The 18,899-nt window shown below is 53.2% G+C and overlaps 1 protein-coding gene across 1 annotated transcript in view; it reads left to right on the top strand.

Moving 5' to 3' along the window:
* The window catches only part of ANKRD33B (ankyrin repeat domain 33B), a gene marked incomplete at its 3' end in the record, with an annotated part of 70,567 nt that extends 51,672 nt beyond the window's left edge, over nt 1–18,895 (top strand). The window contains exons 3-4 of the mRNA XM_045285281.1: nt 10,046–10,186; nt 18,315–18,895. Of these exons, the coding sequence (XP_045141216.1) occupies nt 10,046–10,186; nt 18,315–18,895 (722 nt within the window). The remainder of the gene's footprint in view (nt 1–10,045; nt 10,187–18,314) is intronic.
* Nucleotides 18,896–18,899: the final 4 nt, after the last annotated feature.

Genomic DNA, 18,899 nt, shown 5'->3' with positions numbered 1-18,899 from the left:
CCTTAGTGCTTCACCCCAGCGTGATGGGGTCAGATTGTGCTCAATTCCCACACTGTGTCTCCAGTATTGTCCTCCAAAGTGCTGTGATTTAGTGAGGGATGTCGTGTCTTGTGCTGGGGCCAGCCCTGTAAGGACCCTCCATGTTATATAATTGACTACAGCTCAACTAGACACCAGGCTGGGCACCTCTGCTCAGAGCAGAGTCAGGTGCTCACCCTGGGCATCATGATTGGGAGGAGAGCACCCCACCAGCCTTGGGGCTCAGGTCAGATATCTGCTGAGGAGGCCAGGCTGAGTGTCAGAGCATCAGGGGCCTTTGTCCCCGCTGATGCAAAGCTGGGGTGGGAGGGATGGCACTGGTCGATGCAGCTGTAGAAGGGAGTGTATTTATGAACAGGGGAGGTGGGGGTGGGAGGTTCTACCCTCCACCCCTCACTTGCAAAGGGTGCCTTGCCCTCTGAGTCTCATCCCCCCAGGAGGCACACTGATTTTTACTTCTCTCCACCCCTGTGGTTAACAGCCCATTAAAGAGTGTTTTCTTGTTTGTCGTAATTGGCTCAGCACAAGGAAGTGATTTTCTTTCATTTGTTTCTAAGGCGCAGGTAACTGAGCCTCCCAGGGCTGCTCTGGCCCCTGGAGCCCATTACCTTAGCACAATGATCAGCGGTGCCAGCGGCATCAGGCTCACCTGGAGAAGGTGAGCATGCAGGTGGCTGGGCCCAGGGCCAGCATTTCTGATGGAATAGGTCCAGAGTGCGGCTGGAGAAGGTGCATGTGTTTCCACAAGCCCTTCCCCCAAGAGTGGATTGACTGGGAGTCTGAGGGAGCCCACCCTCGGACTGTTCCTTTCAGTGCTCTCAGCAATACCTGGAAGGGAGGGAATGGAAGGTCAGAGTCATGGGTTCTCAGCCAGGTGTGGTTCCCAAAAGCCAAACCAAACGACTGCCTATGCCAACCCACAGCAACCCTGCAGGACAGGGTAGAACTGCCCCTGTGGGTTTCCAAGGTTGTAGCTCTTTATCAGAGTAGAAACCCCCGTCTTTCTCTGGAGAAGCAGCTGGTGATTTCAGACTACCAATCTTGAAGATCCCATCTCAGTGTGTAACCACTAGGCCACCAGTGATCCTTTATACTTGCAGCGGTTCTCAAACTGTGGGTCGTGATCCCTTTTGAGGTTGCCCGATTCATAACAGTAGCAAAACTAAGTTTGGCATATATTTGGGGGAGACAGCTTGGGAGAAATCTTTCTGTATCCCACACTGGCCCAATAAGCAACTTCATGAGAAAGGAAGGGGAAATTGAGGTGGTCAAAGATTTCACTTTACTTAAATCCAAATCCATGGAAGAGACAGTCAAGAAACCCGTGACCCATTGCGTTGGGCACACGTGTGGCACTAGCTCCCTTTAAAGTGTCAAACAGCAAAGATGTTATTTTGAGGACTAGAGTGAATCTGACCCAAACCTTGGTCTTTTGGGTTGTTTCATATGCAAGTGACAACTGGACAATGGATAAGGAAGACGGTGTTGAATTAGGGGTTGGCAAAGGCTGTACATCAGGGACTTCCAGAAGAAAGAAAAGCTTGTCTGGGAATAATTGCAGCCAGAATGTCCTTTGAAAGCAGAAAATACCAGAAAGATGTTTACTTGTGTTTTATTGACTATGCAAAGGCATTCCATCCATTAATTCGTAAGAAACTATGGATACCTTTAAGAAGGATGGAATAGAACTATGTGCATATATTTATAGGTTTAGTATTAAAGTAGCAGATGGACATTTGGCCTCCACTTAAGTACTCCCTCAATGCAAGAATACTTTGTTCTATTAAATTGGCATTCTATGATGCTCACCTTCCCGACACAATCGCTTAAGACAAAGCGGGTGGATAAGCAAATGTGGTGAAGAAAGCTGATGGTGCCCGGCTATCAAAAGATACAGCGTTTGGACAAAGCCCACATGGAAGAAGCTCACCAGGCAGCGTGATCACAGGTACCAAAGGTATCAGTTATCAGGCATCGAAGAACAAAAAATCATATCATTGTGTGCTCACCTTCCTAATATGATTGCTGAAGACAAATGGGTGCATAAGCAAATGTGGCGAAGAAAATTGATGGTGCCCAGCTATCAAAAGATATAGTGTCTGGGGTCTTAAAGGCTTGAAAGTAAACAAGCGGCCATCTAGCTCAGAAGCAACAAAGCCCACATGGAAGAAGCACACCAGCCTGTGTGATCACGAGGTGTCAAAGGGCTCAGGTATCAGGCATCATCAGAACAAAAAATCATATCATAGTGAATGAGGGGGGAGTGCAGAGTGGAGACCTAAAGCCCATTTGTAGGCCACTGGACATTCCCTTACAGAAGGGTCTGGGGATAGAGACAGCCAGTCAGGGTGCGATGTAGCAACGATGAAACATACAACTTTCCTCTAGTTCCTAAATGCTTCCTCCCCTCCCACTATCATGATCCCAATTCTACCTTATAAATCTGGCTAGACTAGAGGATGTACACTGGTACAGATAGGAGCTGGAAACACAGGGAATCCAGGACAGATGATCCCTTCAGGACCAGTGGTGAGAGTGGCGATACCAGGAGGGTGGAGGGAGGGTGGGTTGGCGATACCAGGAGGGAGGGAAAGGGGGAACCGATTACAAGGATCTACATCTAACCTCCTCCCTGGGAGACAGACAACAGAAAAGTGGGTGAAGGGAGATGTCGGACAGTGCAAGATATGACAAAATAATAATTTATAAATTATCAAGGGTTGATGAGGGAGTGGGAAGCAGGAGGGAGGGGTAAAAATGAGGAGCTGATGCCAGGGGTTTAGGTGGAGAGCAAATGTTTTGAGAATGATGAGAGCAATGAATGTACAAATGTGCTTTACACAATTGATGTATGTATAGATTGTGATAAGAGTTGTATGACCCCTAATAAAATTATTTTTTTTAAAAAGAAGGATGGAAATGAAGATGGCGAGACCTTGTCTCATGTAGTTTGGACATGTTATCTGGAGGTAAAGATCTCTGGAGAAGAAGGTCAAGATTTTTAAAGTAGAAAAAACAACCAAACCCACAACCATCAAGTGGATTCCAACTCAGAGCAATCCTATAGGAGTAGACCACCCCAAAGGGTTTCTGAGACCGTATGTCCTTGGGGAAGCAGACTGCCTCATCGTTCTCCTTTGAGCAGTTGATGGGTTCTAACCCCTGACCATACCCTTTGCAGTCCAACGCTCAACCTACAGGGCCACCAGAGCTCAGTTAAGCAGAGGGCCAATGAAAATGAGGAAGACCCTCAAGGAGGTGGATTGACACAGTGGCTGCAACAATGCCTTAAGCATAGGAACAGTTGTGAGGATGGCGCAGGACCTGGTAGTGTTTAGTTTTCATCTGTGGGGGGCTGCTGTGAGTTGAAACTGGCCCTGGTGGTATAGTGGTTGTGTGGTGGGCTGTGATCCGAATGGGCAGCGGGTTAAAACCACCAGCTGCTCCACAGGAGAAAGAGGAAGCTTTCTACTGCCTGTAAAGAGTTACCATCTTGGAAACCCACTGGGCCAGTTCTACCCTGTCCTATAGGGTCTCTATGAGTCAGCATCAACTCGATGGCCGGGAGCTCGTGGCACAGGGGAAATGTTTGTTTGTTTTTTTGTCTGCCAAGGGCCATTTGGATATTTATATCATCGTTCCCAGGCCATACAAAGTTATCCACTTCTTTTATGTGGCCAGACATTTAATGAACTCACCCCTTGTGTGATGGCTGAAACGGCTTCTCTTTGGTGAAGCGTGTGCTATTAGCTGGTGTTGATGATTTTGAGGGCCTTAGTACAGCCTGAGGACCGGACAGGCCCCACCCCTGCCAAGGCACCTAACAGGAGCACTGTTGTTGGTATGTGCCTGCCAAATGATTTCACCCTGAGTGTGTCATGATCTTTTTGGCTATTTGAAGTGTTTCCTTGTTTCTGTTTCAAGGGAGAGTTTAGAACTTGGTGAGTATGTCTCTTTGATGTGCGATCATGGCCTTAGTTCTTGGGAGCCCCATTTTCTGGGCTGTTCTGAGCAGTCCGGCAACTCCCACCACTACCCCCAGCTTACTGACAGGGACAGGATGCAGCCTCGGTCCACCCAGTTGTCTGTCCCCACCCGATCTGTGCTATCTGGAGAGGAAGGGCTGGTGGCACCACCCTCTCTGTGACATCCAAACCTGTCCTCTGTCACCTTCCTTCCTTCAAACCACGCCCTGATCCCTTCTTCTCTTCTGCCTGTTACTAAGAGCAGCCAGAGTCACGTCACACCTGCACCCATGGGCCCCCTGGGGCCCATCCACCTGAAGCCATCCTCTCCTTTCGGGCCTATGTTAAGCCTGGCCTAGAACATGGTAATCTGCTGAAAGACTTCTTTAAAGTGCTGAAGAGCAAGGATGTCACTTTGAGGCTAGAGGTGTCCCTGACCCAAGCCCAGGGTGATTTCATTCCATGGCCTCATGCGTGTGTTCCGTTGGGCATTGCATAAGGAAAGCGGGAGAATTGACGCATGCGGATTATGGTGCTGGAGAAGCATCGTGAGGGTACCACGGCCTCTCCAGAGAGCAAACACAGCTGCCTTGAGGAAATGCAGTCAGAACGCTCCTTAGAAGCAAGGATGGCGAGACTTTGTCTCTCGGACTTTGCACATGTTATCAGGAGAGACAAGACGTGGAAAAGGACATCATGCTTGGTAGAGTAGAGGGGCAGCAAGAAATGGTGAAGACCTTCGACACAATGGACGGACACAGTGGCTGCAACCATGGGCTGGACTACGGGAACAATGTTGAGGACGGCACGGGACCAGGCAGGGTTTCCTTCTGTTGCACGCAGGGTCGCGATGAGCCATCAGACCGTTTTAATGACCCTGATAACAAGAGCAATAGAACCAGAAAGATGGGACGAGGGACTTTGGGTGAAAACGACTACTGGCCGGATTCATTTTGGGTCAGAACTTATTTCTTTTTTACTATTAGCATTTGGTTTTGTGGGCCAGGCAACTTTAAACCCAAACTAAGATGTTCATGATGGATTTTTCTCTTCAAAATGCCCCGTTGGGCAGTTTCTCTTGACGTGAGGCAGAGTCACATGACAAAGGGCAGATATTCTCTCAGGAGATGGGGGGACCATTTTGATCCCAGGAAAAGCAATTGGCTCCAAGAAGCTAGGTGCAAGAGGGTGGGGGTGGGGCGGCTTAAAGGCAGGAGAAGAGAAAGAAGTATAGAAGACCAGCCAGTCACTGGGTAATTTTCACATGATTGAGGGAGCCATGCATTCTGCCTTTACTACGACCGACCCACCGATGCCAGCTTACTTCCGGCCTGGCTGCCAAGCATTTGGCCCTCCACCCACCTGCAAGGTGCCCTGGTAGCATAGTGAGTGAGGCTGCTGACCGCAAGTCCAGCAGTTGGATGAGGCTCTCTGCTCTGGTAAAGATTTCCATCCTCAAATATGCACAGGGGCAGTTCTGTTCTGTTCCATAGGATCTTGATGAGTCTGAATCAACTCAGCGGCAGTGAGTCCCACTGGCCCCCAAGAGACTCTTGGAGATTTAAGCTTAGGAAGGCGTGGTTTGACAGCTGGAACCCTCGTGGCACAGTGAGTTAAACAATGGGCTGCTAGTCAAATAGATCTGTGGTTCAAGCCCACCAGCCACATCTCCGGAGAACCAGGTAGCACTGCTTCGGTAAAGATGGGAGCCTTGGATATGTCACAGCGGGCCGTTCGGCTCTGTCCTGTAGGGTCACGGTGAGTTGCAGTCAACTTGGTGGCAGTGGGTCTGTTGAGGAATTCTCCTTTTCTGGAAGGACAAGGCGCATGCACATGGGTAGAGAGCAGTTTCTGGCAGGCTTTTATGGTTAACCTTTGGGCTTAAGAATAAAACCAGGATGTCTCATTCATCTTCCTCTTTCTCTTCGGTCCTCGACACCCCTCGGTCCCCCAGGCAGACACCCCTCGGTCCCCCAGGCAGCACGAGAAGGGTAGGCATGTGCCCCTTCAGCAGGAGGACTGGTGGGTGTGTGTGTCTCCCTGGGGAAGTCTGTGGGGTGAGGGTGGAAAGTTGAGGGGGTTCCCTACGGGGCTTTCTGTTCTCTCTGAAAAGTGGTCCATGAGTCATGTTTTGGAAGTGGGACTTGCTAGTTCCCAGGTGATTGAAGGTGGGGAACTTTCCAAATTCCTACGTGGGGTTTGGAGAACCATCAGCTGATTGTTGGGACAAGCTGAGAGGCCAGTCCGGCCAGGGCACCTTGGGTGGTCCACCCTAGTGCCTGGCTGCTGCCTGAAATGTTGCGAGTTCAAACCCATCCAGCTGGCAACAGGCTCCGTGAAGGTTACCACCTAGAAGTCCCTCTGGGGTGGTACTGCTGCCGCACAGTGTCACTAGAAATCAACACACTGGCACCTACCCACAGCTGCACACACATAACAGAGGCCGGGGGGTGAGTGGGCGGTACTTCTTGCCTCTGTGCAGAAGACCTGGGGTCAATTCTTGGCTGATGCACCTGAAGCCCAAGCTTAGTTATGTCCTTATGGATTTTAGAAGCGCTCCTAGACTAAGACTAGGAAGAAAGGCCTGGCAATCTATTTCTGGAAACCAGCTACTGTTCTGATCCATAGAGCAACATCACGGCGCCTGCTTCAAATCACAGCAGAATGGGTGTGTGAAGGGGCCCAGCCCTGTACCCGGAGCCCAGGTGGTGTTGGGGAGGAGGCTTTCTGCTCTCATAAAGAGTTGTCGTCAGGGGCCATCAAGTTGGTTCCGACCCATAGCAACCTTATGCAGAGAAGGAAGCCCTGCCTGGCCCTGCGCCATCTTCACAGTTGTCCTGTGCTTGAGAGCATTGTTGCAGACACGGTGACAGTCCATTTTCCTGAAGGCCTTTCTCTTTTCCGTGGCCCCTCTACTTTACCAAGCTTGATACCCATCTCCACGGGCTGCGTAAAGAGTCACAGCCTTGGAAATCCACAGGAGCAACTCAAGTCTGCCCTGTTGGGCTCCCCACAGCCTCGTTCCGGTGTCTCAGGAACCCCAGGGGGCTCAGGGAGGGATGGGGCTGTGGCAGAACAAGCTGACAGCTTGCTGATTTCTCTGGTCTTGAGGTAGCACGCAGAACAGAGCTGTGCAGTGGGCTGTTTGCCTACTTGGTGTCTCTTCCAAGTCCCCTCTCCCTCTCGGTTCAAAGTACTTACCGTGGATGCAGGCAGAGGGAATGCCCCTGGCAATGGCGGTGGGCAGGCCAGTTTATCCTTGTGAAGGAGTGGCTCTGAGCCCATTGTGATTGGTTTCGGCACCGACCCCAGCTGGCTTGGCCTGCTGCTGCAGCTGTTGCTCCTCAGAGTGGACGAAATACCAGGCCGGGGCCAGAGGCCCTGCTTCCCTCATTAGAACCACTAAGCTGTGTTGGGCACCTGGCAGCTGGCACTGGGCATGACCCCCTGCCTGCTCAGAGGAGCCCCAACCTCACACGTGGTGTCCCTGAGTGAGTATCCATCAGGCCCTTGTTGGAAACAGAGGCCTGTAAAGAGGGTGTCAGGCGCACTGGTTTTCTGTTTTCTAACTCTGCCAGCCAGCAGGGGGTTGGGGTGGTGGTGGTGGTATGTTAGGTTTTCTGTCTCAGCAAGCCCCATATTTCCCCTGTTACCATCTTCCATGGGAGAGAAAAGGGGCTTTCTACTCCTGTAAACGGTTTCAGTCTTGGAAACCCACAGAAACCTCTGTCCTATAGAGTCACTGTGAGCGAGCATCGATTCATGGGCAGTGAGCGAGGCAATCTGCTGTGTTCAAGCAGGTGGGCAGAGGTGGGCAGTGAGCTGAGAGAGCTATTGTCCAAGTAGTTGGACTCTGATTTTTGTTGATGGAACAAATCTATGAGACACAAATGCTTGGGGTTTGATGTTGCTTGATCGTGCAGTGGGTTAGGCGTTGGGCAACTGCAAGGTCAGCAGTTCAAAACCACCAGCTGCTCAAAGGGAGAAAGATGAGCCTTTCTACTCCCATAGTTAGTCTTAGAAACCCACAGGAACAGTTCTACTCCGTCCTATAGGGTCGCTGTGAATTGGAATCAACCTGATGGCCTGGAGGCTGAATAGGCAGAACCCTGGTGATGCTGATATTTAAGCATGTAACTGATAACTACAAGGTCGGTGGTTCACACCCACCAGCCGCTCTGAGGAAGCCACAGCACTGTCTGCTCCTGTAAAGATTCATAGTCATGGGGACCTTGAAGAGAGGGTCGCTATAAGTTAGAATCCAGTTGGTAGCTGTGGGATTGGTTTGGGGCAGAAGCTGGGGAGTGGCTGTGCCCCAGGAAAAGGAAAGTGGATCCCAGCCCAGCCCTCTGTGCCCATCAGGCTTCAGTCTGAAGACAGGGCCACCTTCAGTCTGGTCCTTGCTGTGTGCCGTTGAGTTGATAGCCACTCCTAGAGGCTCCATCTGACAGGGTGACATCCTAGACTGTCATCTCTATAGGAATAGATCACACTTTCGCCCTTGGAGCCACTGCCTGGGGTTGAACTGCTAACCTTTCAGTTTGCAGACCAGTACTTAACCATTTTGCCACCAAGGCTCATTGCCTTATATGTTGGGGGCTTGCACAGCCACCGAGCAGGCTGGAATAACAACGCATGGAGTGCTGCCATCACCCATATGTCTGGGTCACAGCAGGAGGGCCCTGGCCCTGGGCTCACTCAGCCTTCTTCTCAGTTCACAAAGCACGGTGGGTAACGCCCAGGAGAGCTTCTCTCCAGCTCCCACACTTTATCCATAAGCAGCCTGTAGCCTGAAGCCCCCACGGGGAGCAGTGAGGACCCTGGGGCTTTGGGGTCCACCCCCACCCTGTTCCAGGCCTGCAGCTGACAAGGGCTGGGAAGGAAGACCCAGCCTTGTGGGCATGAGAAAGAGGGGGTTTCAGATGCATGGGGGGAGAGGGGAGGTATGCCCTTACCTCCAGCAAGGATCAGGAAGGGATCAGAAGAGCAGACTTGTACAGGTTGTGGGTGAGTGGGGTGGCACCTTCCTAGGGCTCCAATGGAAGGAGCAGGTTAGGAGGGGAGGGGAGAGGTGGGGACAGGGAAGCTGTCTTCCACTGTGTGTGTGTGTGTGTGTGTGTGTGTGTGTGTTAGTTTAGTCTGGTGTGTGTGTGTGTGTGTGTGTGTGTGTGTGAGAGAGAGAGTTAGTTTAGTCTGAGGTCTCAAGGCAAGTGTTTGCTTCCCAGAGAACACATGGCAGTGTCTAGAATCCTGTTACAACTGGAGGTAGGGGGTGGGGGTGGCGCGAGCTAATGACATCTGGTTGGGCTAGGCCAGGAATGCAGCTTAGCACCCTGCAGTGACAGGACAGCCCCCACAGTGGGGAATCATTTGCTCTGACTGTGGATGAGGCCAAGGCTGAGAGCCCTGCCCTTCCCAGGACTGAAGTGGGGAGGCCAGTGTCATTTCACTCAATGACTTGCTGGCTGCCTGGCCCCATGCATCACGACAGTGTGTGTGTGTGTGTGTGTGTCCCAGTAGCTGTATTTGGGGATACTTGCCCACTCCATTTGGTTTTCTGCAGGGGAGCCTTGAGAATTTAGAGGACCCGCTTTTCCGATACCACTGCTGAGAGAGCCCTTGTGGGAACGGTTCAGGGAGCAGTCAGTGAAGGAAAGAGAGACTTCTGCAGTCTTGTCGGGGGACCCCCCCCCCCATAGGTCTATGGCTCAGGTGCGTGTGGTGCGATATGTAGGTGTGAGGAGGCGTCACAAAGCCTGTGGGAAATTTCCCTTAGCTATTCACTCCGTTTCGCAGTGTCCTCTCCGAGGCTGCCTCTTTGCCCCCGCAGCTCAGAGCACGTGGTTCGGAAGCTCCCCTGCGGTTTGCAGTTTTGCGTTGGTGTCCTAGGCAGCTGACAGCCACACGACCATCGCGCCGCACCCTGTCCCCATCCGCCTTCCCTCCTGCAGTAACTTCCTCCAGCGGTGTGACAGGAAAGGGTCACCTCCGGGACGAGCCCTGCTGCCGGCCTGTGTACCCAGCTGCGATTCTTTTTGCAGGGCACGCCACCATCACCAACTACCTGCTGAACTATTTCCCTGGCCTGGACCTGGAGCGGAGGAACGTGTTCGGGTTCACCGCGCTGATGAAAGCCGCCATGCAGGGTCGCAGCGACTGCATCCGCGCCCTGATGCTGGCAGGTGGGTCCCAGCGGCAGCTGGCACTGGGGACCCGCCCTGCTGGAGCCACGCCCCCCGGAGCCCTGCAGATTCCTGCCACCATCCCCCCCTCACTAGAGCCCCGAGCCCGGAAGCGCCCCGCCCCCCACGCACCCTCCAGAGCATACTTGCTCCACCGACTGTATGCCAGCTCTGATGCTGGCCAGTGGGTCCGGACGCAACTTGGACTAGAATCTGTCCCTCCAGAACTACGCCCCTGGCAGAGCCATGCAGCCATGCAAAGCCGGCCCTTGACCCACTTCCTCAGAACCACGCCCCGCCAGAGCCACGCCCCACAGCCAAGCCGGGCTGCATCTGAGCCTCCATGCTGGCAGGTGGATCAGAGCTGCTGTCTCTTCTACTCGGGCCTGCCCCGCCGGAGCCACGGCCCAACAGGAGCCCTGCAGAGCCCCGCCTCCGGCAGAGCTCTGCCCCCACAGACCCCTGCATGGCCCAGCCGACTGCATGCTGGTCTGTTCCTGCCCAGTAGGTTCTAGGGCAACCTGGACTAGTATCCACCCCTTGCAGTCACGTTCCCACTAAACTCTAGTGACCAGAGGCTTGAAGCGCCCCGCCCACAAAGCACGGCCCCGCAAGTCTCGCCCCTTCAGGAACCACGCCCTACAGCCATGCTGAAATGCACCTCGGTCAGGGCCATGCTGAGCCACACCACACCCCACTGCAGAGCCCCGCCCCATAGCGCCATGCCAACTGCATCTATTGGCTGGTGGATCTGAACCTTATCCTAGACTGGGACCCGTCCATTGGAGCCACGCCCCCACAGAGCCACCCCTGCTTCCGCTGGCATGGTTGTGGATCTGAGCTGCAGCCTGTGCCCCAGAGAACCTAGCCCTTTAGAAGTGCCTGGTCACCACCCGAGCCCTGCAGTCACTCTGCCACACCAGAGAAACACCGTGTCAGAAACATGCCCCTGTAGGTTGTATTCCATCTGACTTGTGCTTGTCATTGCCACGCCCCTACCACAGACCCGCCCCGTCAGGTGGGTGGCTTTGTATGGTGATGCGGTGTGGAGTCGGTTTCATTTTCCTTGGTGTGGCTGGGGGATAACTAATTGCTAGTCAGCAGTTCAAACCCACCAACCGCTCCCTCGGAGAAAGACGGGGCTGTCTACTGAGGTACAGATTTACAGTCTAGAGAACCCTATACGAGGGGCACAGTGAGTGGAGTCAACTCAATGGCAGTTGGCTTGGGGGAGTAGGCCTTCGTGATAGGAGCCCAGGTGGTGCAGGAGGTGGCGTGTTAAGCAGACAGCCTCAAAGTCGAGGGTTCAGGGCTGCCGGCTTCCTGTGTTCTTCGGCCTGCCCCTCCTTGTTTTAGTTACAGGGCCCAGAATCAATGTTCATTCAGGCATCAGCCCCACTACCTGTGAGGTCTCTCCAGATGACCTGGAAAAAATACCTAGTTTGTTGATTTTTCTAATTGCCCAGTTTTTATTTCATGCAGAAGGAGTTTGCTTTCTCTTTGCTTTTGCTACACGTCTTAGATAGCTTCTCCAAATAACACTACCTAGAGCAGTGGTTCTCAACCTTCCTCATGCCACGACCCTCTAACACAGTTCCTCACGTGGTGGTGACCTCCAACCATAAAATTATTTTCATTGCCAGTTCATAGCTGTAATTTTACTATTATTATGAATCGTCATGTAAGTATCTCATATGCAGGGTGTATTTTCATTGTTACAAATGGAACATAATTAAAAATAATTAAAGCATAGTGATTAATCACACAATGATATGTAATTATATGTTGTGAAATATTTATGTGTTTTCCGATGGTCTTAGGAGACCCCTGTAAAAGGATCGTTCAACCTCCAAAGGGGTCTCGACCCACAGGTTGAGAACCGCTGATCTATTAGGACCTGACAGGCCACATGGCCGGTTCTTGTTGGCAACCCAGTCGGGTCCTGAGGGTGGGAGCCCTCACAGCCTCGGTGGGTGGGAGCTGCTGGGGACGCAGCTCCCTTTGAGGAGAACGCCGAAGCAAAGGGGACCACTGTAATGCCTTCATAGAGTCTCATTGATACAGGGAAGGGTTACTGTATCCCCCTCCCCGGCTTTGTCCATTCCTCCGATGGCGGTGCCTCATTCCTGTGAATGAAACAGCAGACTGGCATGGGAGTCCACCAGTCTGCTGGTGGTGTCCCCTGCAGCCTGGCTCTGGGACAGTTTCCATCCTGACCAGGTCATCTGATGCCAACCAAGTGCCCCGAGCAGTGCTGAGTCTTTGTGTTGCTTCCCTCTTGATAAGACTAAGGCTACTGGTTTAACGTGGAGCCCTGGTGACACAGTGGATAAAGAGTTCAGATAACCAAAACCTTAGCAGTTCGAACCCACCAGCCTCTCCAAGGGAGAAAAATGCAGCAACTGCCTCTGTAAAGCTTACTTACAGTCGCGAAGCCCTTTGGTGCAGCACTGGTCTGCCCCGTGGGGTCTCTGTGGGCTGGGCTGGGTTTGCTTTTACCTTTCTAATGTCTCCGATTTCCTTTCTCTGCTTCCCCCTGTCTACCTGGGTGGCCTAGTAGTTACTGGTGGTTAGCAGTTTGAAACCACCAGCTGCTCCTCATGAGAAAGTGAAGCTTTTCTAACCCCATAGAGAGTCACAGTCTCATAAACCCATGGGGCAGTTGTACCCTTTAGGGCCGCTGTGAGTCGGGATGAACTTGCTGGCAGGGAGTTTGATTTTGGGTGTGGTGTGTGTGGCGAGAAGCTTTGAGGACGGCAGCCTGCTTGGAAATAAAAGGCACAATTAAATTGATCACCAAGAGTGCTTTCCGTCCAGTGACAACCATTTTCATGGAGTTTCAGCCCCTCTTGTCCCAGAGGCGATGAGGCTGTTGGCTTGGAGTCCGTGCTGGTTTGGGGTAGGGTCTGTTGGCTGGGGGCATGTCCTCTGCTCCCAGTCTGGCTTCTGGATCGAGTTATCATTGAGGGGAGGGCTAGAGGCTCTTACTTTCTGAACTGAGGATAGATGGTGTTGATCAAATGGAGGCTGCATTTTCCGTTGATGAATTCATTCCAATCATAAATGCATTTTTAGGTCAGCTGCCTTCCGGTCGCCCTGGTAATCTGAATACCAGATTTGTCACTCAAATTTGTCATTCCCACAGTTCCTTTCCCACCGCTTAGTGTCATGTCCCGGGGTTCCCGAGGTGCGGGGCACAGAACAGGCTCCCTGTTTCATGGTGATGATGGGTCTGCTGACAGGCAAAGAGGGGGCCTGGGGGCGCAGTTGTTGGAATGCCTGGCTGTGAATCTACCAGCCACTCCTGGAGGCGAAGAGGCCTGGCCATCTGGTCTTGGACAGCCCACAGCCTGGGAAGCCCACAGGATCACTTCTCTGTCCCAGAGCGTCCCTGTGACTCAACACAGTGGGTTTGTTTGGGTGCACAGACAGGGAGGTGGGGGTGGTCAGTGTTAATGGGGCTATTTTACCCCTGGAGCCCTGGTGGTGTAGTGGTTATGTGTTGGGCTGTTAACCACAAGGTCAGCAGTTCAAGCCCCCCTCCCCCCTACCGCGCTGCAGGAGAAAGATTAGGCTCCCTGTCCTCATAGAGAGCCACAGTCTCTTCAACCCACAAGGGCAGTTCTACTCTGTCCTATAGAGTCCCCATGAATGGGAATCACTGTAGGGCAGTGGGTGAGTTCTATCCCTCTGTTATTTGAATGACAAATTCTGTATTCAGATTACCCCTACTCACCTCTGAGAACCTCCCCTTCCTGCCGGAGAGAGGGTGCTCCCCAACCCACCCACCCACCCACCCTGTCCCAGCATGTCTACCTCAGCATCTGCCTGGGGTGCAGAGCAGAAAGATATCAGAGCATCTGGCTCTGTCATGACACCTGGCTCACCTGTCCCAGCCCTGTGCCTGGGGGCAAGTCCCATAGCCCCAGTTCTTCTTAAGGGGAGGACCCTGTCAGACACACACACACACACACACACACATGTGTGTGTGCGCCTGACCTGGAGGAAGCAAAGTTATTATGATGACTATCAATGTGGCTTCTTCGTTTTATGACCGTTCCTTAGGGTTATGATTATGACCGTTGTCACTGGTGAGTTTGGGTGTTCAACCACCATTTTTAAATGGATGGAAAAATAAGATAGTTTTTTATTTCCTTGGAAAAATAGCTGGGTGGTGAGATGCGTATACTCTCGTTGAAGGTAGCAAGCACACAACTTGGGATTCTCAGGCAGATGATTCTTTATTGGGGAGGGGGGGACTGCTCTGTACATGACAGTGGGTGGGACAGCAGACCTGGTCTCTACCCCCAAATGGCAGGAGTGTCACCAGCCATTGCCCTGAGGCAGTTGATTGTGTGGTGGCTTTGAGTCGGTTCCGACCCATAGCGACCCTGTGCACAACAGAACAAAACACCGTCCCGACCTGCTCCATCCTCGCAGTTGTTCTGTTTGAGCCCCTCACTCCGAGCCGCGGTGTCAATCCATCTAGTCCGGGACCTGCCGCTCCTTCACTGCCCCTCTGCTTCACCAAGCAGGATGTCCTTCTCCAGGGACTGGTCTCTCCTGAGAACACATCCAGGGTAGCTGACTCTCCTGGTGTCTAAGGAGCACTCTGGCTGTTCTTCTGGACGCCCACGGGTACTTTCCACAAATTTCCTCTGGCCTAGTCCACATTTCTAGGCACCCTAGAAGGGACAGGTGTGGGGCAGTACGTCTAAGCCGGCAGACCCTGATTGCCACTGAGTCGATTCCGACTCATTGTGACCCTATAGACAGGGTGGGTTTCCGAGACCGCCGCTCTTGAGGGGAGTGAAAAGCCTCATTTTCCTCCCATGGAGCGGCTGGTGGTTTCCAACTGCTGACCTTGCTGTTAGCCCCCAGAGCTCCCTGCTACTCCAGAGTTAGGCCGAAACAGTGGGTTTCTTTCTGTCTCTTCTATATGTGGTATTTTCCCAAGGACCCTATAGGCGCAATGGTGGAGCACTTGGCATCTAACCAGAAGGCCAGGGTTTGAACCCACCAGCCTCTCCTCAGGAGAAAGATGAGGCCGTCTACTCTTGTGGAGACTTACAGCCTCAGGAACCTTCTATGGGGTCAACATGCATCCGGATACACTGGGTAGCAGTGGGACCCGTGATCCAAGGAAGCAGGTCCCTAACTTATCATGCTGTCTTCGTCAGAACGGCCTCTGTCTTCCAGAGTGTTTGCATTGAGAACATTTGGGGGCCTGGAGCAGCTGTCCCTCTACTTTCCCATTAGCATTTGAAAAATGTCTCTTCCCAGCCTTGCTCATTAAGATTTTAATTTTGCCGTTTGTTCCCTTTCTAAGTGGCATGCAATTCATTAAGGTTTAGTGTGTCATCTATTTTTGGCCGTGACATTTTTACTGTCCGCACCACCCTCCCTTTGTTGCACTCGGTGTATAAATTGTACGCCAGCGAATGAGTTCCACCCTGATTTCCATTTCCAAATAATTACCACTCTGCTAATAGGCCGATTCTCGAACGTGCCATGCACTTAAGGGCATCACCAGGAGGGTGCAGGTGAGCCAGGGCATCCCCCAGCCAAGGGTCCTTCACTTATTGATGGATCTGTCTCTGTGTGTCAGGCGCCTGGTCTGTGTGAGATGGCAAGGAAGAGGCTGGGGGTGACAGGGTCCCCTGGAAGCCACACACGAGATAATTGCCCTAATTCTCCAGGTTGCTTTGCCAGTGACGTTGGACTCAGAATGATTTTCAGCTGTCTGGGGGGGTGTGTGTGTGAGTGGACTGAGATGAATCATAGGACACTCGCTCACCTGACCGGTGTGTCACAGAGAACACCTGCTTCCGAGGGCATCTTCCTAGCTGTGTTCCCGGAGACAAGCCCCAGAGTGCTGCAAACAGTTCAGTGCTGGACCACTCACCGAGTGGTTGGCGATTCCCACCCACTCGGTGGTGCAGCTGAGGAAAGGCCTGGCAACCTGTTTCTGGATGAGTCTTAGTGGGGAGCCAGTGGCCAGGCCTTTCTTCCCAGAGATTCTGGGTGGGTTTGAACTGCTCACCTTCAGATGAGCAGCTGAGCGGCGCCCATGCTCACCAGCCACAAACCTCAGCCTCCCCATAGCCCAGCTAAGAGCTCTCTAGGACCTGTGAGTTCAAGTTGAAGTTTGCAGTTGTGGGGGACAGGGGGAGGTGGGGTGGTGGGCCTACTAAGGTTGAGGTGAATTCTGGGAAGACTTCCAGCAAGAGGCCACCCTGCTAAGGGTCAGAGATCTGGCTCAGAGGCCAGCTCTCCTGTCTCCCAGTTGTTTGTCCCTGGCCAGGTGCCTGGGCTGCTGTGACGGCTCTGTTCTGCACTAGATACACAGCGCACTCGAGTCGATGCTGACTCACAGTGACCCTGCAGGACAGGGTGGAAGTGCCCCTCTGGGTTTCTGAGACTAGAACTCTTCACGAGAGCAGAAAGCCCCCTCTTTCTCCCTAGGAGCAGCAGGTGGTTTCCAACTGCTGACCTTGAGTAACCACTATGCCATAGGGCTCCCTTCTGGAAGGAGCTTTGATTTAATGCAGGTCTCTTCTCCAGCAGAAGTGTGTGGTGTGTGTGTGTGTGTGTGTGTGTGTGTGTGTGTGTGTTGAGGAAATAAGACTAAAGAAGCCCACAGCCTGACAGCAGTGACAGACCCTTCCCCAGCCAAGCTCCCATGAGAGAAGTGAGAAAGGGAAAACCCACTGCAGTGGGTCAATGCCAACTCATAGCAACCCCATAGGACACGGTAGCACTGCCCCTGTGGGTTTCCGAGACTGTAACTCTTCACGAGAGCAGAAAGCCTCATCTTTCTCCCTGCGAGCGGTTGGTGGTTTTGAACAGCAGACCTTGTGGTTAGCAGCCCAAGGTGTAACCCTCTATGCCACCGGGGCACCTGAGGGAAGAGAAGGGTCTCACACAATGCCCTGTGAAATGGGAGCCACGGGCATCCTGACTGGAAATCTGAGGACCACATGGGACATGGAGTTTATTGTTATCGTTAGACTATTCTAGAAGCATCCTTCTTGGGCTCACTGGGTGCCTCTGCTGTCTGTGATCTCTGCTTGGCTTGGAGTCAATGGAATCATATTTCCTTTTCTAACAGCAAGTCTTTGACCCCCTGAAACAATAGCCCTGAGGTGATCTTTAACCGTTAAGCCAAATAGTAGCCCCTGAAGTTGTCCCCAAACCAAATAGACTGGTGACGGACCAATTAGGAATGGCAGCCTTGAGCACTATGCGCTTTTGAGCTCAAACTGCCAGCAGTCAAGTAGGTAGGAGGCTGCGGGGCAGTGGGTTTGTGTTCACAGGGCAGTGGGGAGATGGGGGGAGACTGGGTGCACACTTTGAAGATTCCGTTTACAAGTAACATGCTGGCCCGACAAAACAGGAAACACAACCCACTACCATGGAGTCGGTTCCACCTCACCACCACCCTACAGGACAGAGTAGGCCTGGCCCTGTGGGTTTCTGAGACCCGCACTCTTAACGGGAGCAGAAAGCCTCCTCATTCTCCCACAGAGCAGCTCCTGGTTTTCGCTATTGATTTTGTGGTTAGAAGCCCAGTGTATAGCCCACTCCACCACCAAGGGGCCTGTTCTCATGCTTAGTGACCCTGTGGAGGGCTCCAGAGGCTGTCGATCCTTTCAGGAGCAGACATGCCTGTCTGCAGTGGCTAACCACCAGCTCCACCAGCTGGAGCTGTAGAAAGTGCATAGCCTCATAGGAAAAGAGCAGGAGAGTGAGTTGATTTGCGTAAAAATACTGTCATCAGGGCACTGAATTGCAGCTTCAGGATGTGCAGCATCAGGGTATGTTTTACTGTACATACTCTCAACCGCCAAATGAAAACAAGGAATCTGATACAGGTGTGGAATCCAGGAAGTTTTTTTTTTTTTAATCTCGGAGAGCTATGGGATCACGCGGTAGGTGGTGTGTGACATCGAAGCCCATCTGCGATCCTTGCACGCTGACCAGCCCCGGGAGGCAGCGCTGGCAGCAAGGGGTGAGCCAGGACTAGGTTGAAGGGTCTTTGCTTTGCTGCTCGCCTTTCGTTCTCTGCCTGTGAGGCAGCCAGTCATGTTGCCCCCCACCCACGCCTGTGTGTGTTCTCTCTGTACAGGCGCAGACGTCCATGCGAGGGACCCCCGGCGTGGGATGTCGCCGCAGGAATGGGCCGCCTACACGGGGCGCGCGGAGGCGGTCCGGCTGATCCAGAGGCTGCTGGAGCGCCCCTGCCCGGAGCAGTTCTCGGAGAAGTACAAGCCGGAGCTGCCGCGGGTCCCAGAGGCCATCCTGAAGCACGCCGCCTCCAAAAACTGCTTGCAGCGGCTCGCCGCGTTCCTGCGGTCCACTCTGACCCCCGGCTCGGACCAGGGCCCGCAGGACGGCGGCGTCCTGGACCACATGGTCAAGATAACCACGAGCCTCTACAGCCCGGCCTTGGCAGTCGTCTGCCAGACGGTGTGCCCGGGGGACCCCCCGTGCGTGGGGAAAAGACGGCTGCGCACCCCGGCGGAGCGGAACAACGATGCCCAAGACCGGGACCAAGGAGAGGGCCCTGAGCCCCGATGCCGGACCTCGCAGGCCAGGGAGGACTCCAGCGAGGGCTCCCCGAGAGCCAGCCTACTGTCGCCCCCCCGGGCGGGGGCCCAGGTGTCCCCGGCCTTGCGGAAGGCCAGCCTCCTGCCCCTGCAGCTGCTGAGAC

This window comes from Echinops telfairi, unplaced genomic scaffold (genome assembly GCF_000313985.2).
Source record: "Echinops telfairi isolate 266 unplaced genomic scaffold, ASM31398v2 ScPeMD7_7469;HRSCAF=8507_1, whole genome shotgun sequence".
Taxonomy (NCBI): Eukaryota; Metazoa; Chordata; class Mammalia; order Afrosoricida; family Tenrecidae; genus Echinops; species Echinops telfairi.
This window is presented reverse-complemented; position numbering and strand designations above follow the sequence as displayed.